The 22,689-nt window shown below is 46.6% G+C and overlaps 1 protein-coding gene across 10 annotated transcripts in view; it reads left to right on the top strand.

Annotated features, from left to right (window-relative positions):
* Nucleotides 1-22,689, top strand: part of GRAMD1B (GRAM domain containing 1B) — a 134,054-nt gene that overhangs the window by 106,751 nt on the left and 4,614 nt on the right. For 9 of the 10 annotated variants that reach the window (XM_063355376.1, XM_063355378.1, XM_063355371.1 and 6 more), the window contains 14 exons: nucleotides 7,766-7,850; nucleotides 8,755-8,858; nucleotides 9,016-9,111; nucleotides 9,592-9,672; nucleotides 11,824-11,939; nucleotides 12,428-12,584; nucleotides 13,266-13,455; nucleotides 13,840-13,983; nucleotides 14,655-14,773; nucleotides 16,221-16,363; nucleotides 17,043-17,146; nucleotides 17,551-17,754; nucleotides 17,976-18,066; nucleotides 20,522-20,629. In XM_063355376.1, coding sequence (XP_063211446.1) covers nucleotides 7,766-7,850; nucleotides 8,755-8,858; nucleotides 9,016-9,111; nucleotides 9,592-9,672; nucleotides 11,824-11,939; nucleotides 12,428-12,584; nucleotides 13,266-13,455; nucleotides 13,840-13,983; nucleotides 14,655-14,773; nucleotides 16,221-16,363; nucleotides 17,043-17,146; nucleotides 17,551-17,754; nucleotides 17,976-18,066; nucleotides 20,522-20,629 — 1,742 coding nt within the window. Of the gene's footprint in view, nucleotides 1-7,765; nucleotides 7,851-8,754; nucleotides 8,859-9,015; nucleotides 9,112-9,591; nucleotides 9,673-11,823; nucleotides 11,940-12,427; nucleotides 12,585-13,265; nucleotides 13,456-13,839; nucleotides 13,984-14,654; nucleotides 14,774-16,220; nucleotides 16,364-17,042; nucleotides 17,147-17,550; nucleotides 17,755-17,975; nucleotides 18,067-20,521; nucleotides 20,630-22,504; nucleotides 22,633-22,689 lie in introns of those variants that run through there. The other variant, XM_063355375.1, reaches the window with a different exon arrangement.

The raw sequence follows: 22,689 nt of genomic DNA on the forward strand, positions 1-22,689 counted from the left end.
TACCATGTTCAGCAACAGTACCTACCTTTCTGCAGCCCAGGACATTAGAATCAGTGATTTTAGCTGATAAAGTGAGGTCAGATTTGACAGAGGCATGAGGGGCAGACTTATTTACTTGCTGTATATAATCAGCACCAGGGTAGTAGCAAGGACAGGAAAAGATGTGATCTCAGAAGCAGAGAGAAACATAGAGGCAATGGCATTAAGAATGAAGTAGAAAGCACGGTGTGCCAAACTGGTGGAGAAGTGTCAGATAATGGATCATGGAGTCAGGCGCTTTGGGCAGATGTGCAGGCCTAACCAGGCTGCAGCAAAAATGTGCCTCTGTGGCCGTGGCTAAAGGTGACTTTTGCTATTACACAAGAGCTGCTTCTGACTGTAGCTGCTGAGATCCATCCCCTGCTGCATGATGCTTTACTGTGGTCTGCTTCTGTGGGTCTCTTGTGTTTTCATGTCCTCTCTATCTTATCTTTCTGTTCTCTTGTTTTTCCTCCATATATTTTCAGCATGAGAGACAGTACATCCGGAGAGTAAGCACTGGCTGCATTTTTTGTGGTTTCCCCCCCCGTAATTATTTTCCTTTAGAAAACAAAAAAACCCCTGTGTTCTAGTTAGTGGAGACATTCTGGCCAGATAAAAGCAGCAATGTGGAAATACGGATGGGCCTCAAACTCCAGGAAGGCAGTCAGTCCTACTTGGCAGTATTATTACAGTTAAAATTTGCTCATATGTCTCCTTGATATAGTTTCCCTTCTTTGCCGACTCATTCCAGGAAGGATTTTTCTGGCATCTGGACCATTCTGATTCTTTTATTCCTTTCCCCACTGAGAGCAGCTCTAGAAATGTATCTGTGGAGGCTACACCTTCCTGAAGCCTTACAGTTTCCTTTACTCACTTTCCCTCACTTTGATTTTACCTCAGCTTCGCTGTGCTCAGAGGAAACACCCTCCACATTGTTCTTTGTGTCAGTTGAGCAGCCCCGGGTGCCAGGCACTGTACAACCACAAACCAAAAATATAGTCCTTGCCTCAAAGAGCACGCAGTCCTCAAAGATCCCTAGAGCATTGGTGGTTAGAATGCAGGTTTTTTAAGATGACTTCATTTTTTGCTGCTTTTAACTGGTCTTTTTGTCCCTGTAGCACTGTATCCCTCTGCCAGTTGGAACCCTTCCTTTTCCCTCTCCTGGATTCCTTTTTCTCTGCTTTTTCCTTCAGATGCTACCAACTTCTCTCACCTTCTGTGTTCTCCTTTTGATCCTACTGGTCCTTTTTGGGATTGACATCCCTACCAGGTTGAGAAGTGGGAGAAAAGCGGGGAATCAAGGTCATGGATTGGTTTGGCAGGAGACCTGCCCTTTCTTGGTCTTGGTGTGCTTTCTCTTGCTTTGCTTTCCAGAGGACAAACGTAAACTGGTCCAGGTGGACTGTGAGATTTAGAAAAGAACACCAGTTTGAGAATATATTCAGCCTTATGGGGGATTGCTTTGTGTTCATGTCCTCGTGATGGAAGAGCAGACCAATACTGGGCTGGCCGAGCGGAAAGAAAAAGTCCCTGAGGTCTTTCTCATGCCTTTAGTGAGGAACCGCAGATGTGGAGGCTCTGGTTTAGAAGAACTGTTTTATGGAGTAAAACTTGGTTTGTTGGTCAGCTGTGGTTTAGGCCCCACCTGTGTATGTTTAGCCATGAGGATGCAGTTTGCATGTGTCTGCTTTGGACTTGTGTGTCTGCATGTTGAATTATTGTTAATTGATTTATTATTTTTAATTTTATTTTTTTTTTAGATAGACCTCAAAAAACAAATGTTCTCTGTAATTTTGTTTACTGAAACAGATGTGACTTACTGATGTACCTTATGTGCTTAGAGAGGTGGGAATTTTGTGTTTCACTTTCCTGATGACACGAAGGATGAGGTTGCACTGTCTGGGGGGGCTGGCAGGAACGCCACAAATTGATGGAATTGTTGCCCAGCAGCCGTCATTAGAATTAGAGACAGACTGGAGATATTTTGCTGCCAAGGGCAAAAGCTGTCTCCTTCGTTCTTCTCCTTTTCTCTGGGCTTTGTGTGCAGGGCCCCGTTTCGGAGTATGGAGGAGCTCTCAGTTTTTGTGTCTGGAGGTCAGTGTACAGTTGAGGCACTGAGCCTAGCAAGTCTGCCGTGGTTTTTTCTGCCTACTTCTCTCTCAGTTGGACTGTTGATCCTTCTATTTCCCTGACTGTTCCTAAATTAGACTACATCTCTGGTTTTCCACAGCATTTTTAGCTGCCACTCTATAGCAAGGCTTGCTTCTGTAAATTGCATCCTGTAGTACCTGTGCTGGTAGATAGCAGGCATCAGGAGAATCTGCAGAGCATACTCCTGGAAAAGAGAATAAGGTGATCTTGAAAAGTTAGAGCAAACACAGTTGACACCGGGGAAGAGGTGAGATTTGTATCTGTCCACGAGATTTTCAGTTTACTATTCAGGTCTCAAGGTCTGCCCTACTCCTTACTTTCCTTTGTGTTTACCTACACACATTGCTTTCACCTGCCTTCTCTTTTGCAACCATGCTTGAATTTTTTTCTTCTTAAGCTTTTACCTGTAAATGACCTGAACCACCCCCTCTCCACCTATGTGCAGGATAGCCCCAAAGTGGTTGGGGGGGATGGGGGAAATTGCAGGGAAAAGACACTAATTGTCTCTTTCACGTGTTCTAAAATACTACTAGAAACATTTGCTGTCCTAGTTAAGTCTGAAAAGATCAACAAGAGCGCAGTTCTACCCGCTTGTCTTTGGGAGAGCAAAGTCTGCACTGAGGGTGGCACGGAGTGGGACAAGAGCCCTGCACCTGCAGTTCTGCAAACAAATGCTGTGCACACAGGGCAGCTTTCAGACTGGCTTGGAAGAGGTGAAAGTCCCCAAAATAAATCCAGTCAAATGCAAGTAGGTAGCCATGTAAAGGAGAGAGCCCTGGTTTTCCTTTAGGAAAACTGCGGCAAAAGCCTGTGCACTAGGAGATAGGACTGTGATGCTGCGAAGGGCCTTCCTTTGTGGAGACCTTTGAGCAGCGCTTGCAGCTTCTTAAAAGCAATGTCAAGTGATCACAAGACTGAACACTATAAGAAATCAGCCTTTCATGATCTCAGTGTGCTGTCTTCTTTTCTTGCAATACCCTCTCGGACACCTTGTAGGTATCAGAGTGGAGGGGGAAACCCAGCTGTTGGAAAGAGTAAAATGTTCCCTTTAAAGACAAAGAGAAAGAAATTATGCATTCTTTTAGGGAAAACATCAGAAACAGTTTTCCAGTGAGCGGCAGCCCGAGTCTGATTCAGCAACAGCAGTCATGTAAATGGGGATTATTGCAAAAATCTGGGCCTGATGATGATTTAGCAAGGTGTTGAACAAACAGCCTTTTTCTCTGTAAATCAGTGCACTGATCTTTTAACTTCCAGTAACCACTTTATCAAAATATTTCTAGAGCAGTGTCATTCAGGTGTATTTCATAGGCAATTCCCTTCAGATTTTCCTTGATTTTTGGTGTCTGGATTACCAGGCCTGGCACAATTACTGTGGTACAGAGGCACTAAATTAGAAGTGAGCTTTTGGTGGCAGCACATGTGATGATGGATTCAAATCCACTTTCCACCCCAAGCGGCCAGTGATTACTTTGAATCTTCTTCCTCTGCTCTTCATTCGCTTCTCAAAGGAAAAAAAAAAAAAGAGGAAAAAAAACCTGAGAGACCAGACTGGGTTTGGAAGAAATGCTGTGGGACAGGTGGCCAGTTTCTTTGCTGGCATTAATCAGCATAGCAGTCCTGCTGTCAGTGGGGTCTAAACTCTCCCACGCAAGCAGGGAAATGTATTCTGTTCTTTTCAGTAGTTTTCCTGTTCTGTCCAGAAGCAATGTAAATCTTCCCTAAAGAGTTATAAGCAAGTCCATCAGTCATGCAAATCCCAGAAGATTTTCCTTCCCTCTTTTCTCTCTGCCTGGTACTCTCTCTCCTCCTCATCTGTTTTCTGTGCTGTGTGCTGTACAAGACCATACCTTTCTCAGTTCTTGTGTTGCCAGACTTCCCTGTCCTGTCCCATCCCTCAGCAACAGTTGCTTTAAATTTCCTGTCAGATGATTTGTTTGTGTATTGACAGGGAGATCTTACCATGGGGAGTCCCCCTTTTCTCCCCATTTTCCCCACTGAGTCTCTTTTCTCCACCCTTTGTGGTGCCATCCTGTCCTGTCTCTCTCTGTTTGCAGTAGAGTTAATGTTTGCTGTCTCCACCTCCGGGATAGCTCTTTCGATCGCTCGTGCCATTCATCTCTGCAAAGGGAGGTGGGTGGCAGTGTAGACAGAAGCATGCTGGTGGGGTTTTTTTGGAAGTAATCCCATAAGCAATTTCAAGTAAATAGGGCGGTTCAGTAAGGCAATGCAGGTACCTCACAGATATCTGTAATCCTAATTCTTTGTCCTTCCCAGGCTACAGAAATTTTGTTTATTGTCCCCTCATTTTAGCGTGGCAGATGCTTCCTTCTAACAGGGCTAAACAGAGAGACCCGTGTGCTGTCTAGCACCAGCAATGTTTTTGTGGCACATCCGAGCAGAGAGAGAGCTTGTCAGTTCTTCCTGTCGGTGAGCAAACTGCCATCTCTGGCCCTGGAATGAAATGGTGGCTTTGCAGAGGCTTGGTTGGTCACTTGGGGTTTTGTTTGGTTTTGTTTCTTTGAGATCTGTGTATCCAGTTTGTTAGGAAGAATGAGGATTTTACTTCAGTATACTTGTTTCCACACTCAGCATCATGGCTGGGCAGCACTGGTGTCATGGTGTGGATGTTTACCTGTGCATTTCTACCCTTGAGCAGAGAGATGGAGAGGCTGGGGACTCAGGGCAGAGGGATGCAGGGAGTTCCAGCACTCCAGGCAATCTTCCTCGGACTTGCAGGGAGTTCATTTGCTGAGCCTGAAGGAAGCCCTTGCCCTTCATGTCCAAAGTGACCTGACTAATGAATGAAACCTAGAAAGACCTATGCTTCTTGGGCTCAGAGATACACACAGGAGTAGCAGAGCTCTTAAGATTTCTAACTGTGTGGGTCTCATATGGCTGATTCCTTATAGCTATATGCTTTCGACTGGTCTCTCCTTACTCCCCTTGCGCCTCTCCCAGCACACTCTGTCCAGCAACTTTCCATTACAGGAAACATCTGCTGGGAGGCAGGGCTGAGCCTGGGTTACTGCAGGGCATTGGCCGGCAGAATTACCCAGCTACAGTAACTTAAAGCATGTGCGAGTCAGTTTGGTATCTTCCCCACCCGCTCCTTCCACAAGAAACCTTAACAAAGACTGAAGCTGCCTTTCAAAGCACAGAGGGACTGGAGAGGAGAGCCCGAGGCAGACATTGAAGGAATAACTGCTTTTCTCGTTTCAAAGGGGAAAAAAAAAAGCGGATGAAGTCTCTGAGCTGTTTACCGTCCTGTTCAGTCCTGGAAACTGCGACTAGATCTGTGAATTACAGCTGGTCTGGTGGGGTCCTGGCGGTCAGAGCTATTTGAGTTGCTAACTCTGGCAGTCCTGGGCACTGGGCCTCGGTCGGGAGTTGCAGATGCCTTGCACAAACCTGCCTGGGACTGCTCAGGCTGTTGGGACTTTTACAGTGCTTCTTTAAGAGATTCCCACAGCAAGAAGCTGGTGAGACTGGAGCAGAAGAACGCAAAGGTTGCCCGCCAGCACACTTACCCTAATGAGCCACTTTTTCAAAGTCCTCTGGAGGGCAAATCCTCCCTCAGATCTACAGAGGCTGCTAGGGCAGATGACCTGAATGTGAGCAGGAAAACAGGGGGAAGGCACGTAAACTCCTGCCAAGCTGCTGTATCTCTTTCGACTTTGAATCTAAACAAGAAGCGGTGACAGCAGGAACAGGAAAAGCAGAGTTTGAGAACACAGGGAGCTGTGCAAGTGCCGAGGGAACGCTATGGATTCCTTGCTGGAGTGCGGGGCTCTGTGGGTTCTCGTGCTGGATCAAGAACTGCCTTGTCTGCTATGGGACCTGGAGGGGCTTCTTGACTTACCACAAGAAAATGTCAGCCGTGGATCAGATGAAATTCCAGCTGTGAGTGTCTCTAAACTGAACTGTTTGTCACTCTTAACAGAAGTTCTGGTGCTAAGCAGAAGCGTCTGTTGTAGTGCAGACTTTAGACAGGTCAGAACATCCCTTACTGCGGGGAAGGGAGGGGAGTGCCCCTCCCCATGGAAACTGTACTGCTAAGTTGGGTTGCTCTAATGCATCGAACCCAAAGCTCAGAGCCGATTATAATCTCTGTTCCCCCATCCTTTCCCATCTTGTCTGCTTGTCCCAGGAAATCTTGGGCTTGGGCTCTTGCTGGAGCCCATCTCTGACCAAGATCTTTTCCAGATGTTCAGGCTAGAAGTTTGGTAAGTAAAATTCATATTTCTGTCATCTGCTGGTTAGCAGATTTTATTCGGAAGTAAGATACCTTCCTTTGGGCCCACAGGACTGGAGCAAAGATCTGAAGTGCTGTGCTGATGTTAAAAAATATTGTTTCTAGTTCACTGAATTGGTGTGAGGAAGAGCAAATGCTTTTGGGGGGTAGGGCGTTGTCTGTGTTTCCTTCTTTGATTTGACAGCATTTGACAATTTGGTAAGGTTAATGCTAAATGAACTTCGCATTCCTCCCACACCTTTGACCCCATCGACACCATTATCAAACAGAAGGTACCTTCTATAATCACTCTGATTTTTGGGGCCCTTGCTGTGAGGCTCTGAGTTGTGCCTACCTTTCTGCTTTGGGAGATTTGTGTTGTGCAGCTGGATGAGACAGGAGAGGGTTGTTGAGAGGAAATGGAGATAGGGAAGGACGAGGTGGTACCCCAGGTTGCTTCACCTTCCTACATTTGTGGGAGAAAGAGCGTGATAGATTAGATGGGAGATACGGGCCTCCTGAATTTGCACCTGCCTCTTTTTCAGCCAACTTTGATTTCAGAAGGTGTTCTGGCTATTGTGAGCAGCTGTCAGCATGGGCATGGTGTGTATGAGGTGATCTATTGTGGACAGAGTCACGGTATCGTTTAGTAAACATCAGAGAGAAGGCAGCTTCTGGTCTCCCACTCTCCCAATAGCACCATTTTCTCTGAGGCCTTCCATGAGGCCAAGTGTGTGCAGAATAAGCATAAAACATGGCTGAGTCCTTGCGAGAGCCTCTTTGAGCCCCACAAAAGTATTCTCACTATACCAGTGGGTGGTTGTGTGTTCACTGACTGCCAGGTGGAGCACTTGATGAGGAAGGAAACGGGTATGACTGTATTAGTCCTGAGCTTTTGATGGCAGTGGTTGTTCGAGCTCCTCTGGCAGGGCTGCGGCTGTACTAAAACACCTATTTTCTGGAGTTACTGCGCTGTTCCTAGGGGAGCTAGGGATTGGTGGCCAACTGATGCATTGCAAACAGAGCATGTGTCATACCTTGAACAGTCTAGGATTGCAGGAAAAGAGATTTGTCCTGCAGCCACAGCTTCCGTGCAATTCTGTTTTGCTACCTAGCAGATATGGGTATAGCCCTTCTACTCTGTACTTGCTCTTCCAAGTCAGGTTCTCCTCTTCTCACATAATGCACTAAATCCCAAATCCTCCTGTCTGTGTGTCTGCTGTGATGGGAGCTCCTAGCTTCAGGTGTTGTAAGTGCATCTGATCCCCCTTCTCCTTACCAAGGTGTTCCTGTTTTCCCACTCCGTTTCTCTGTACTCATGCCTGCCCCTCTCTTTAACAGGCACTCTGTTATTTGCAGGTGTTGAGTCCAACATACAAACAACGGAATGAAGATTTCAGAAAACTCTTCAAACAGCTTCCTGACACGGAGCGCCTCATCGTAGGTAAGGTCAGCCCCTTGGTGCAGTGCTCTGTTGTGCTGGCCCATGGTTGTTTGGGGAGGAAATCCAGCACACGTGCATGCAGCTTTTTCTTCAAAGAGATTGTGCTACCAAGGAACAAGCCCATTGTGTCTTTGTTTTGCACAGACAGAACCCCTCCTCACCATTTCCATTGAGTTTCATTCATTTTGCTTCAGGGAGAGCAACACTGACTTCTGTCAGCTACAGCTCTGTTCCCTTATGATTTGAGGAGCATGTTTTCCTCCACAGTGCTTCCCCAAGCCTCACAGTGTGCTAGTGTTTGAGCTCTTTTCTCATTTGGTCAGGGTTGCATGTCTCAACATGCATCCCACTGAGCTTCCCTTTTTTCCTAACATCCCTGATGCTTCCTCCTCACACATGACGGCCCTTCCCATATCCATTCAGGCTTTGGCCTTGCAGCTGATTAGTGACTGCCTAGTGCATTGCATCTGTTCTTCTGTCTTATGTAACTGGTGATCTCATACCGTGTCTCATACTGTTGAAAGATGCACAGCCGAGCAGAGGAATAGAAATTGTTTAGGATCCTTAAACTGGGAGAGAAATGAACAATGGCAGTAGAAGGTGAAAAGGAAAAGACAGATTAGAATCTGGAAATAGTACATAGGATGCTACAGAATGGCCAGCTAATAAGGCAAGACCATCAGTCAGTAAGAGAGATTGTCTGCCGTGCCCGTGGGGAGGAATCATAACCTACTGGACAGAGCAGCAGCTGTGGCTCAGGTCCTTCTAGCTCTCCCTTTGACTTTCTGCAGGATTGTGTCAAGTAGCTTCTTCTCTTGGTGCTGCTGCTTATCTTCCTTACCTTTAGGCTGCCCTGTCTTCTGGTTTTGGTGCTCCTAAATTATCATCTGTTGTCCACCCACAGATTACTCATGTGCGCTACAGAGAGACATTCTCCTGCAGGGCCGCCTCTACCTCTCTGAAAACTGGATCTGCTTTTACAGCAACATCTTCCGTTGGGAGACACTGGTAAGGCTGTCAGACTGCCGCATTGAGCATGTGTTTTATGTCAGCTTATTTGCTGACACGGCTTTAAAAGCACTCCTTCCGTTGTCTTGCTCATCAGTGTCTCTCTTCACCTGTGTTCTTTTTCTGCCTTCCCCTTTCTGCATGGCTCTGACTGTAGCTGACAGTTCGCTTGAAGGATATCTGCTCGATGACCAAGGAAAAAACAGCACGGCTCATTCCTAATGCCATCCAAGTTTGCACTGACACTGAAAAGGTACATCCTTGAAGCTTCCACCTCTGGGACCACCCTTACGGCTGTCAGGGGCAGGGGAATATAAGTGCGTTGCGGGATTTTTCCAAACTGACTGCTTTTGCTACCTGGGGCCTGGGAGGAAGCACCAAGGGAAGAAGGCTGGGTGCAGAGCTTCTGCAGACCTTGGACTGAGAATGGAACACACATAGCTTGTATGTGGGGTGTGGAGCCAGTTCAGAGATCTGAGTCGTATAGTAGCATATCTCTAACAGAACTCTTTCTGTGCTCAGACTTGCTCTCGTGCGTGAGAGGCACTTAGCCTCCCTGTGAGGCCTCCGTGGGTTTCAGTCTGTGCCCAAGAACTGAGCAGCTGTGCTGTATGGCGTGCTCAGTCCTTCTGTAAACTGTAGCTGGAAAGTGATCCAAACAGGCTTGTCTCTTTTTCTTCCCTTTTTTAGGCCTTTTCTGAACTGATTTTTCTCTCCATCTCTTCCCATTCAGCACTTTTTTACTTCCTTTGGGGCTCGAGACAGGACGTACATGATGATGTTCAGACTCTGGCAGAATGCTCTCCTTGACAAGGTACAGAGACCAGCACCTCGGTGTTGGGGTGGGATGGAAGGGAGGTGATGAATATATGCAGGAGCATAATTCCTGTGACTAATCTATATGCATAAAAAGACATAGGGACAGTAAGCACATGTGTTTAGGCAGAGCAGGTACATAATTGCACGTTCAGTTCTCTCTTTTCGCACGGAATTCTGTCTACGTACAGGCATGTCTTGCACTCACAGTAAATGCCACTTTGCCTCTGCTGAGGCATAGAAGCATGTGCCTCAGGAAGGAGTTTTTTTGAGGTCCGTAATTTAAGTGAAACCAGCCCAGAAGAAAGCAGTTCAAAATGCAACAGAAATAGCTCGCTGCACAGGCAGAGCTCTTAGTAAGTCTGTGCTTTGGAATTGCAGAGTTCAAGATAGGACAGAAAAAGAGTATGTGTTCAGGACATCCCAAAAGCAAACAAGAACAATGGTAGGTGCAGGGTGCACTGGGTAAGGGCTCAGTGGGTTGGATTTTGAAATAAAGCAGGGCTGTGCACCTGCTGTGCCAGAGACCTCATATGTGCTATATTTGATCTGAGTATCTGTTCCGCAGTCCATTGAGTATTTCTGGCCTCACAGCGGGAGTAAGACTCATGAACTGATGTTACAGTGCTACCAGTGTTTCAAGATGTTCCAGCTTGAGTTCATACCATACTTGGAAGGCTTAAGTAATCAAGCATGCACAATAATACCCTGTCCTGAAAATCGGGGTAGTATTTGGTATGCAAAAGGATCGCTTTGCATTGGGCAGCTTGTGTTGCTACTGTATGCTGTAATTTGATTAGCCTTTTGAAGTTCCTAACAAAATTCACTGCCCTTGGTTTCAAGGTCAAAGCAAATGGGAACTGAGATGTGGAGTGATAGAAACACTTCCAGAGCTCTTTTTTTCCAAATGTAGGATCCATGCCTGGCAGGAGAGAGGGAGAAAGAACCTAGTCCATTTTTCTTGCTAAGGCATGCAAATTAGAGCACGTGTAGGAAGAAGGTGAAACAGACGTAGATGTTTTTCTGGATAGAAGTTTCTCATTAGAGGTTTTTTCCCCATGCTTTTAATCACTGCATTTGGGAACTAGATTAAAAATTTCCTGCCTTATTCCATGCAGTAGCTATGGGAAGAACTTCAAGCCAGCAACTCAGAAAAAGTTCACAAGATTTATTTTCCCTCATTACCAAGACATCTTTGTCATTGGTCATAAATTTCTTATGGGTAAAAATTAATCCCTTTTCATCCCCCACATATTTAAATCACAAGTTCTGCTGCCCCGTTTCTTAAGAGCTTCAGAACACAGTCATATGGTGATCAACTGACCTGCATCCCTGAAGAGGTGGGCTTTTGTGAACGGTCGTGACAGTTCATTTTCTCTTACTAGCTGGAAGTATACACAAGCTTTTCACAATAGTATCTGGTGAGACAAACTCTTTTTGATTTTAAACTGCAACAGGAAATGTTATTCTTTTTTGCTGTTTTAGGCGGTTTTCCCTGCAGCTGTAATTCTTTAGGTAGCTTTAATTTAAACGAACTCAGAGGGGAAAAACTCAAGGCGTTGGGGTTTGGTATAGTAGGAGACATAATGGAGGCACAACAGAAGAGGTGGGGAAAACACGTGTGGAGGGAAGTGCAGGTTTACTGCTTACATGATTACATGCGCAGCATTGTAGTAGTGGGAAATCTCATTTTGTGTGCTGCTCTGGGTATAGCCTCATGTTGGCTTTCTGATAGTCTTTAATAACATGAGATTGTGGCATGGGAAAATAAAAAAGTCAGATATTAGGGCAGAACCTGGGCTCATGGTGAAGGCTTACTTGGCGAAAGGGCCTCTTATTGCTTGATGAGGGCAATCTCTTAAGCCAGCTTGGCCTAATGATGTAAGGATACATACACCCACAACTCTTAGCCAGGAAGGAGCTGGGCCTACCTGGCACTAACACACAATCCACCTTGTAGCATTGCTGGAATTCAGAAGAGGTGAGCCCATCGGAAGGGGGTACTTCCCATCAGGGGCTATGTCAGAATCTATCACTTCTCTTTTCAGGGCAAGGCATGTAATAGTCCTGACAATAGTAGTTCCAAAAGTTCACTATATTTTAGTATTCTCAGGTGAAAATGTGTGCTGTTTTCTGTTCCCTCTTTTAGCCTCTCTGTCCAAAGGAGCTCTGGCACTTTGTCCACCAGTGTTATGGGAACGAGCTGGGTTTGACCAGTGATGATGAAGACTATGTGCCTCCTGATGATGACTTCAACACAATGGGGTGAGTGAGGAGGAGTAAAATCTGCCTGTGATGAAGAAAAGATGGCCTCAGGAGAGCAGGAGTCCTGATGTATTGCATACCTCAAAGTGGTGATTGTCCATGGTGAGAGATTCTGGGTGCTGGCCGAACGTTTGCCTTTCAGTGTGTGATGTCTAAAAAGCTGAAAGCATACCATTTTCTCATGGAAGTTGGTAGGGACTGAAATGCCTGCCTCTCTACTTGCTGAGCTAGATGAGCATTTCTGTAAATGCCAAAGCATCCCAGTCACAAGGCCAGTCAGCGTGTTACGTGGTCAGAAAGGGCTGATGCTTGTCAGTCTGTGTGCGAACACTTGAAAAGTTTGGGCGTGATCTTCCCTGCACTGAGCCATTTCTGCTTCCGGTCAGTCTGGAAACTTCATAGAAGTATTCTTACTTGCTCTGTGTGTCCAGTTGTAGCTGTACTGAGAGGGGTAAACATAAAAACCTGTGTTCTCTGTGGCGTCTCAGCTACTGTGAAGAAATCCCCGTGGAAGAGAATGAAGTCAATGACAGCTCCTCAAAAAGCAGCATGGAGGCCAAGCCAGAAGCTAGCCCTCAGCTGCCAAAGAAATCTGTCACTGCCAGCACACTGACATCTACGGGAAGCAGTGAAGCGCCAGCCTCGGTAAGTGTTCTTCCTCCAGTGCAGTGGGAGGCGTAATCTTTTTCTCTGGCATCCAGCTGTTAGCGCTTGAATGTACGAGGTAACTGTTTACCCTGCAGCTGACCACCATCCTCGAGTCAGTGATATCAGTCAGCATGGCATTTGCCCAAGAAAAAGGGAGCAAAGTGTGCCTGTCCTAAAAGCCAGTAACGTGGGACTCTCAACAGCTAGGGCATTTTCCGTTCTATACTTGTAGATGAAAACAAATGGAGTGCTGGAGATAAAAGGGTTATAATTTCTTCTCTGCCTTTAGTTACTCCTTAGGAAACAGTGTGTGCCCTCACAGTATTATGTCAGAGCGGACCTTGTTTAGATATAACCACAGATCTTCCTAGCTGTACAGGGCTTGTTTAGGGACAAAGCCAGTATTGTTTCTGTGCTTGTCTGAACAAACACAAAGCCTTGTCTATGTCCCAAGCTTGAACTGTATGTTTTCTTGGAGAGGAAGTGATCTAACGTGTCCGTGTGTTTTATAAACACCGTATGGTAACCTTCCTCCTCTCTATATTATTTAATTTCCAGACATGTCAAGACCAAATGTTCAAAGGTATGAAAATTGGCCCACAGATGTAAAGTTTTCAGAAATAACCCCCAGTTTCCAGGTGCTGATCTTGCCCTCATTATGCTTTCCCCGTGCTGCAGTTTGATGGAGTGCTACCAGAAGAGGAGGAGGCAGTGGCAGAGAGTCCTGTGGAAAAAGACCTTGGCATTGCAAATATCATGGGAGAGAAGATAGAGATCATCGGCCCTGTGAACTCCCCTTCCCTAGACTTCAATGACAATGAAGACATTCCGACTGAGCTCAGTGACTCCTCAGAGACCCATGATGAAGGTAGGTGGGGAAGGGCAGTGTTCAGTCAGTGTTGTTTTCAGCCTTCTCCCATCCTTTCCGGTGAAGGACTGGAGCAGCAAATATTGAATTCCTTTTCTGGACCCTAAGAGTTCAGAAGATGCAAAGAATTCCCATCCTGGGCCTGCCGAAGGTGAATGCGTGGGCTGTTTGGAACCATGTCCTTAAAATAACCCATGTAGTTAATTACCCCTTCTGACGTTCCAACTATTGTCCTTGGATCAGTGGAGGAAAGGGTTTAGAAATACTTCCTTTGGGTTCCTCCGTCACAAAGTAAAATACTAAGGTCCTGGTACTGTGAAAGCACAGCCTCTGATATTGGCACGGAGGATGATGGCTAGGGCTTGTGGGCTTGTTTCCCCACAGGGGAGGTCCAAGCCTTTTACGAGGATCTGAACGGCCGTCAGTATGTGAACGAAGTGTTCAACTTCAGCGTGGACAAACTGTACGACTTGCTTTTCACGGACTCACAGTTCCAGAGGGACTTCATGGAACAGCGGCGGTTTTCTGGTAAGTTGCTGCTGGCAAAGCCCGGTCACTGACAGAGGCTGTGTTTCCTGCGAGGTACAGAGGCCTGTACAGAAGGAAAGTCTCGGCACATGCCTTGAAGGTGTAACTTTGCCTGGTGATAGAGGTATTGGGTAATATTCTGAGGAGATCTTGGGACAGCTGTAGTCTGTACTGACAGTAATCAACAGCAGGTAGAACCACCCTTGTTTGGCTATCTAGTTTTATTTCCTAAGAGACGGATCTAAGTTTATGGAAGAAGCAGACTCTTAACATCAACTAAGGCCTGATCCTGTGTCAAGGCTTAACAGTGTAAGGAAAAGCTCTTCTAGCTTCACACCAGACACTGGCACGGACTGTGCAGTTGACAATGCACAGAGAGAGTCCCTTGGCGTGCTGTGGTCCTCCTTTCCTTGTAACTGTAGGTTTGCTGAAGGAGATATGTCCCCAGCCTCTCCCCTTTTCCTTGCACTTGAAAGACAGGAAAATATTCACATTTAATACAGGAGACCTTTCTTTCGCACTCAGTTGAGCTCTAGTGCTTCTGCAGCCAAGCTCTCCAAGGGAAAGGAAGTACTGTCGTGAGCTTGGTTATACAGCTATGCCTTTCCCTAGGGAACTTACCCGAGATCCCTCTCCAGTTACTTCAATGCAGTATTGTTTTATCCTCTCAGATATTATCTTTCATCCCTGGAAGAAGGAAGAAAATGGCAATCAGACCAGAGTGATCTTGTATACCATTACCCTCACCAACCCTCTGGCCCCCAAAACTGCCACTGTCACTGAGACGCAGGTATGTGAAAGGGGAGCAGGGGTGTAATGCTTTGTAGAAACAGATCTGTGATTTATTTTCTTGTCTTGGGCACGCTGCTTTGCATGTTTTTATTCTCCCTATCCATTTTTTTTTACACATTTTTCTTGTATTAACTTGCTACCTGGTATCGCTGCAAATGTGAATAGCTAATCTTACACTCACGCTGGATTGCATTGCAAGGAAAGGACCATAAATTTTCCAGCAAGAGCAGATGAGTTTGTAAACGAACCAGTGCATCCTGACAACTGTGTGTGTCACCTGTACTGGTGTTTCTTGAGCTGTGGTCGGTCCAGCAGATCTTATTCATGAGCAGGGCACAAGAAAGTCAGATACTGTCTGGGCAGTCCTTCTAACAGCTCTACATAGAGATGTCCAGGCGTTTTTGTTACTAGTGAGGACACTTAACTGACCTTTTTAAAAAGGGAAGCATGTGCAACGCGCTGGTAAGAGCCAGGCTAGCTGTGTCTAGTAGGGGCTGCAGCTAGAGAGGGAGGAAAGGTCTCCTTCAGTGTCCAGAGATATGTTTAAGTGGCCAAAGGCCAATGCTGAGTTAGCTCAAGGGAATACTAAGAGAGAGCCAAGAAAAGATGAGGGCCTGAGCATTACGTTTCAGGGAGAGGAGAATCCCAGCAGCAAGGTGTACCTTGTAGGGATGGCATGGAGTGTGCTGTTCAGAGGCAAAGACTGTGTGCAGGGAAGATAAGAGAAAGTGAGAGAGCAAAGCGATGGGCAATGGGAACAGTACACTTTCGGGCAAGCAAGGCCATGGCTTATTTTACTGTGATTTTAGGATCAACCACTGAGGTGCACTTTTCTGTGTCCTTGCTGCAGAGGTAAGCAGAAATAGTCTGTAAGAAAAGCCATACTTTTGCATATGGATCTGCAGTTAACGGTGTCGGTCCCCTGTGTGAGGTTTGTTCTGGGGCAAAGAAGCAGATCAGAAGCACTTAAAAGAAGTAATTGACGTGGTTTTATGGTGTTTAGAATTGCAGAATAATTTAGCCAGAAAGGACCTCTGCTCAAAGCAAGGCCACCTCTGATTTTACGTCAGGCCCTGACGAGACAGATATCAGTTTAATGAGAAGAGGTAACACTTGGAAAGGTCCCAAAGAACTGATCCTCGTGTGGCAGTGTACATAACTACGTATCTGATACAAAATGCTGGAGGTTGAGCTGCTGGAACTGAATGCCCCTTTTGAAATATGCCCTTGGGAAGCATCTGAGTGAAACCCGTGGTTTCCTCGAATATGCCTTCTCTTAAAGGTGAGCTGTTCACAGAAAAATTGCAGAGATGGGGCTTGGGTACGGGTGTGGTCTCTCCTCTGTGGCAAAGCTGTTTTTGTAAAGTGCTAGTAAAGGTGCTAGTCTTATCAAAGCCGTGTTCTAACCAGACTAATAGTTGCCTTGCATGCTGTCTTTTATGCAGACAATGTACAAAGCCAGCCAAGAAAGCGAGTGCTATGTCATAGATGCAGAGGTGCTAACTCACGACGTCCCCTACCATGATTATTTCTACACCATTAACCGCTACACGTTGACTCGTGTTGCCAGAAACAAAAGCCGACTCAGGTACACTTCTTGTGGGATAAAGAGCTTTACTGACAACCAAAAGTCACCTTTGGGTGGGAGTTCTGCTGTTTGGTGTGTTAGAAGGGGTTGGGGAGAACTTAGCCTTATTTCTTTGTCCTGTTGCCAGAACCCTCCTATCACGAAGAGTTACCGTAGGGGCAGACGCCTACTGTGGTGACATCAAGCAAACAATAGACCCGATGCAGAGGAGTTACAGCTGGGTCAGGGAGGGGATTTGCAGAGCTTTCTTGTCCCCTTCTTGGAAGCGGTGGTTTGCAGGGCTAGTTGTCAAACACAGTCAACTACATGTGATAAGCAACAGGACATGCTTCCAAGGGACTGTGCCTCTGAGATGCGTTGGGGGGACAAGCAGAGGAATTTGGTACCAGGCAAAGCTATAGGCTTTTGTGTTTGACTTGATAAGTAATCTAAATGTCTGCCTGCCACATGGCTGAAGGTCTCTGGAGCCCTCTCGGGGGTGGCTCTCTTGAGGCCTTCCTGCCACTGCCTTTGGAAGGACTTTTCATGCAATGCTTCTCGAGAGACACGAAGGGCAGAGACCGTTCCAGATATAACAGTGTGCGTAGTTATTTCTTGTATTTACATTGACAAAGGATTGTGAATTGACTTCACGTTCGGGAAGCAAAATTGGGAGAGTGACTTTCCTTTCTTCACATAGGGTTTCCACAGAGTTACGATACAGGAAACAGCCTTGGGGGCTGGTGAAATCCTTCATTGAGAAGAATTTTTGGAGTGGCCTAGAAGATTATTTCCGACATTTGGGTAAGAGTGGCAATGACTGGATCTGTGGTAATGACCCACGAACAGTGGCACCTTCCATAGTTTATGCATGCCTCCCTGATACCTGCTGCCAGCATACTGGGGATCAGACCCTCGGAGTAGCTTTAGCTTATGAAAGGGGCCAGCCAAAGTTATTTCCACAGCGTTGATAGTGCTTGCTGGAATTAATCGGGTCATCAAATCCTGCTCTCTGGCAGGATCGCAGGCAGTCTGGGGTCAGAGTTTGGCAAAAGGTGTAAGGGATGTGTAGTGTGTCCTCTGGCATGGGCCTCTTAGACCCTGCCAACTTGTTTGGCACGGGCAGCTGTGCCATTAGAGGGTTTAAGTCTTATCTCTGCAATGCCAGTGCCACTTCTATTAAATGCTTTCCCCTGCTGTCTCTGCAGAGAGTGAACTGACCAAAACTGAGAGCACATACCTGGCTGAGGTCCACAGACAATCCCCCAAAGAGAAAGTGAGCAAGCAATCGACTGTGCGCCGTAGGAAACGGGCCCATGCCCATCTGCGGGTGCCGCACTTGGAGGAGGTGCTGAGTCCCGTCACCACCCCCACGGATGAGGAGGTTGCACATCGAATCAAGCATGTGGCAGGTGAGGGACTGCAGACCCCGCACGCTTGGGGATGGACAGCTGGGTACCTCTGGTGAAAAATAAGAGCTTTGCTCACAGAGGGTTAATGGGAAGAGGGGCCAGGGCTTTTCAGGGCACGGAGGATGTATTATCATTGATTGATTGAGATGGAGAGGGGTGGGTAAAGGGTTGCCCTCCCCATAGGACAGCATTTCCTGGCCTAAACACGTCTGTCTCCTCAGGTTCCACTCAGACACGGCACATCCCTGAGGAGAGCCCCAGCGGCTTCCACCTGCAGAGTGTCTCTAAGCTGCTCCTTGTCATCAGTTTTGTGTGAGTGATTTTTTTGCTTTCCTTCACAGTCAGCTTTTAACAACTTTTGATTCTTTCATGTTTCTGGTGTTCTGTGCTCCCTTGTGCCAGTCTTTTCTCTCTCATATTCTTGTCTGGTCCCAAACTTTGTGCAGCACAGAAGAGAGAAAAGCAATGACAGGCAGAAAAGAACGAATTAAAATGTCCCTCAAGTGTCCCATCAACTGTTTCGTCTCGCTTGAGCCCAGCCTTTCCCAGTACTAAGCTGGCCACTTATCTGTCTCTGTAGGTTCTGGTTCTTATTTTATCAAAGTCTCTCCTTTCCCTTCAGTTTTGACCTTGTTTTAACCAAATGCGGCCTTCACAGACGTGCATGTTTCTGCTGGGGGAGTCCTAAATGCAGGTCAGCTTTACTGTCTGGCACGCAATGTTTGATAGTGGCAAGCAGGGCGAGGGGCGGGGCAGCTGTGCAAGAAGGGAGTCAGTGCTTAAAAAGAGTAGAAATACAACAAGTAGAAAGAGTCTTTTTTATTTCAGGGACTCAGTTTAGAGATTTTCAATGACCTCTAGCAACTGTGGTGTGTTTTTTTTTTTCTAATTTAAAATAAGTCATTTAATGTAATCTGCTGACAAACTAGCTGTCATCATGAAAGATGACCATGCAAAGCTCTCTGGGAGTTACTGTGCTATCACAACAGGGCTCAGTGTATATGAGGAGTCTTGTCTGTTACTTCTTTCCTCTGGCCTGGGAAAACCTATTCGGGGCTGGTCCTGGCCAGCCCTTTTGACGAGAGATAGTATCTCAGACAGAAGCTAGACTGTTTAGAGACGATTTCTGTAAAATAAGGGTAGAAACACATAAAGCAAGAGAGATTGGCATGAATTCACTAGTTCAGCAGCAAGAACTGCATTTGGTTTGGGTCCCTTTTCAACAACCTTTCAGAGTTGCTAGTCTTGGGCTTGGCTGGACGTGTGCTCAAAGTGAGCTGGGTATGAGGCCCTTGTATCCCTGTGGCTCAGTCCTTATGCCTAAACCCAGGCGTATTTATCGTTTCTCTGCCTCTTGGGCTGACGGTAGCTTTCATGTGTTTCATGTTTCAACCGTGCTGCAGCGGTTGCCGGGCAGGGGCTCCGAAGCGGTACAGTCTAAGGGAGAAATCCCAATAGGGCGGGTTTTTTCATCACTTATGGAAGTGGAAGCATCCTGTTAACCCTGGAGGAACTGCAGAACTTGGTCTTATTCTTTTCTTAAGCTCCACCCACCTTTGACTGAGGTGGGAAGAAGCCGAGATTTATAGACTGAGGTTACTTTTAAAATTGAGCTCCTTTCTGCATTTCCTTTTCCCAGCAGGGATAAAGACGGCAGAGGTTTGCAGCAGTAACCCAGCTGGTTGCTGTAATGATAAGCGAGGTAATGTAATGATGAGAAGACAGCCTCGTGCTATCTTCTGTGTCTAAATGGGTGAGATGCAATTAAAACTTCGGGTAGGAAAGCACAAAAGCTTTACAACGTCTCCTGGCAGGCTACTAGCTTAGCTTAGAGGGAGAGAGCCCTCCATAATGATTTCAGAATACTCTTCTGGCCAGCGGCCATCCGACTGACTGAGCTGGGTGATAGTGGGCCGTTCTTCCAGCAAAATAGCTCCACTATTCAGAGACAGGCACAAGCATGCTATTTTGGAATCTATTCCCGAGCGTGGCTGAGGGGAGGAGTGGAAATGCCCATGCGCGGCGGTGGGGAGGGTGAGAGGAGCAGTACAGTATCTGGTCAGAGTAGTGGTGTTCCCATCGGTGCATGTAGGACTGGGTAAGGCTGGGTGCGTCCAGGCTGCAACATGCACCTACGTGTCACGCAGTGCCCTGCATGGGCACGCTTTGGGCACGTCTGCAAGAGCTACACATAGAGCTACACGCTCATCTTTTGCTGAGCGAATTTCACCATCAGTTGCAGGCACATGGTTATTTGTCTGTCCTTCCTGCCTCTCTTCCCGCTGTTCCTTTCTTCCCTTCTCCCCACCCCATATATCTTCTGTGCTGTCTATGAGCCTTCTCCACTCAGCCCAGTTTCTCCTGTTCTGTGTCAGTCTGTTTCTAACCTGCAGCTACTCCGTCTTTTCTCTTCCCTGCTCCCATTAGGATCTGTTTCAGGTACTGTCTCTCTTTTTACCTCTTCTTCACTCTCCCGCTTCCCTCCCTTTCTCTGCATTCGGCACATCCACTCATCCAACCTGTTGTGTCTGATCCGTCAGCCCTGTCTTTCTCTCTGTCCATCCTTCTTGCTCACACATTTCTCCCACAAGATGAAGTTTTGGGTTCTGATCACCTGGCCCTTACTCAGATTAAATCCCCACTCACATATGGCGTGGACCTGGGCCCCAGACACCTTCTTAAAGCCCTGGGCATTTTCCCAGGTGTGACTGGCTGGCTGTGGGCTTTGAAGTGCTCCTAGTAAACTGTCTGTTTTCTTTATTTCCAGTCTGGTGCTGCTGGTCATTCTCAATATGATGCTGTTCTACAAACTCTGGATGTTGGAATATACCACGCAGACGCTCACGGCATGGCAGGGCTTGCGGCTACAGGAAAGGTACTGTCGCATTTGCTTTGTCTTTGTTTCTTTTTGTATGGTTCCTATGGATGTTAGAGGCTTTCCCGGAACACCCAAGCTCCGGGCTCTCCTGTAGATTGCTTCCTCTTTGTGTAAATTAGATGAAGCGGGTAGTTAGCTGAAGCTGCGGGGCCATCAGTGTTTCCAGATCTGAAACTGCTGAACAGCTGCAGCAGAAGACAGCGAGTTAAGGCAACCTCTGCATCTTCCCAGCATCCTGTGTAACGGAGGATGCTCTACAAGTAAATGTTTTGCATTCTTGGGCCAAGGTTGTCCTTCCCTCTCCTTTGATGGCTAAACTTCCCTCTGTAGGAAAAGCAGTGTCTTAGAAAGAACCCTTTGTACTCAGAGGAGAATTTGGGCGTGTGCCACACAGGCAATTGTTAGGTGCGTGTCTGGAAAAGTGTCGGTGCAGGTATCAGCAAGCTGTTAAGAGTGTGGGAGGAAGAGAGTGAATGAGGAGGGCACAGGGCGCTCCGTAATGACCTAGGCGTTCCCTGGCGGTGCTAGATGGTGAGCAGTCAAGTGTGATTGCAGATTGACTTAGTTTCTTTAATAATTGGTAGCGTGGAACCTTGTCCAAGGCTTTTTGGCCATCCTATTTCAGTGTAGTGTGCACTTGGTGTGTGCTAAACGCACAGAGCTCTAGGCTGTATGGTAGCATGTCCTTTTGCAGAAAGCATGCTGAAAGCCTCCAACTGGAATTTATTGTTGTGGTCAGTCTTTATTATGATATAGATTCCGCCATCTTGTCTAGGATCAAAGGCAGACCTGCCAGGATGTGCTCCACAGCACCTTTCTGTAGACGGCATTTAAAGCGGTGACCTGACATCCCATAGGTGGTTGGCTGTAATGATAGGCAGCAATTTTGTTTTGAATTCCTTCTGGAATTTTTAGGTGAATGCTTTTTTTAATGTACGTAAGTGCCAGGTATCCTGCTGGAATAGTCTCTCCTCTATTTTCAGACGTTGAGAGCACCCCGAGTCCACTTTGCTAAGGTTGTTTTTGTCCCCTTTCTGGCTGTACTTTTGTGTGGTCACAGTTGTTCCCTTGCTATGTTGCGTTTGACTAGAAGCATCCATAGCCAGGTGCTACTGTCAGGATGACATTTTTTGCATGATTTGTCTCATTTTATGGGCTTTCTCATTTCTCCTTATTAGGGAAGGGAATTAATAATAATTTCCCCGTAATAGCCGTGCTACTTTCCCAGGAGCAGATACAGAAAGTGATTTTGCCTGCTTTCTCTTTCTCTGGGACTCTTGGTATTTATTTAGACCACTACAATATAGTATTTAAGTACAGGATATAACATGCTATTTCTATGCTCCTTGTAATGTGCGTGTGCTGGCATTAATTACGTAGGTAGCTCTGTATGCCCTCCCCCTGCACAAGTAACTTTGTTAGGTTACAACCACAAGTGCGGCGGAAGTAGACTGAACCCCTCTGCTGAGTCAAAGGCCAGGCATGCTCAGGAATGTTCCATCTGAGGCTCCGTAGACATTTTTTTCCATATCTAGTTGTACTGAGACTTAAGTTCTCTGAGGGCAGGGGCAAGTCAGCAGTCCCCAAAACTAAGTGTACCAATCCTAAGTATGTAGCCTCTCCACTTAGACAAGGAAAGTTTTTTTATTACTACTTTATTAGTATAGTAGAGTGTTACTTAGTAGAGACTAGGATTATTGACCATGAAGAGTTGGGTCCATGTTTTTACTTGGGTTGGCTTTTTATTGTCATGCTTAATTAACATTTCTTTCTCAGACAAGGAAAGGAGACTTTATTAGTAGTAGAGTGTTTATTGACCATGAGGAGTGGGTCCATGTTTTTACTATTAACATTTATTCATTTTATCTCCAGGTCTGGAGCCAGCTGAGCAGGGCAGATGCAAGCCCTCAAGGCACTGATGGGAGGACGAGCAGGACTGGCTGCCCAGAGCTGCCACTCAGGGCCTCGGGCAGCTGCCAGTGGTGAGCCTGGTGAGGAGGTGGAACCTAGCCAGCCAAGGCCAGGATAAATCTCAGACGAGGAGAGCGACGTGAGGA

This window comes from Chroicocephalus ridibundus, chromosome 18, assembly GCF_963924245.1.
Source record: "Chroicocephalus ridibundus chromosome 18, bChrRid1.1, whole genome shotgun sequence".
Lineage (NCBI taxonomy): Eukaryota > Metazoa > Chordata > Aves > Charadriiformes > Laridae > Chroicocephalus > Chroicocephalus ridibundus.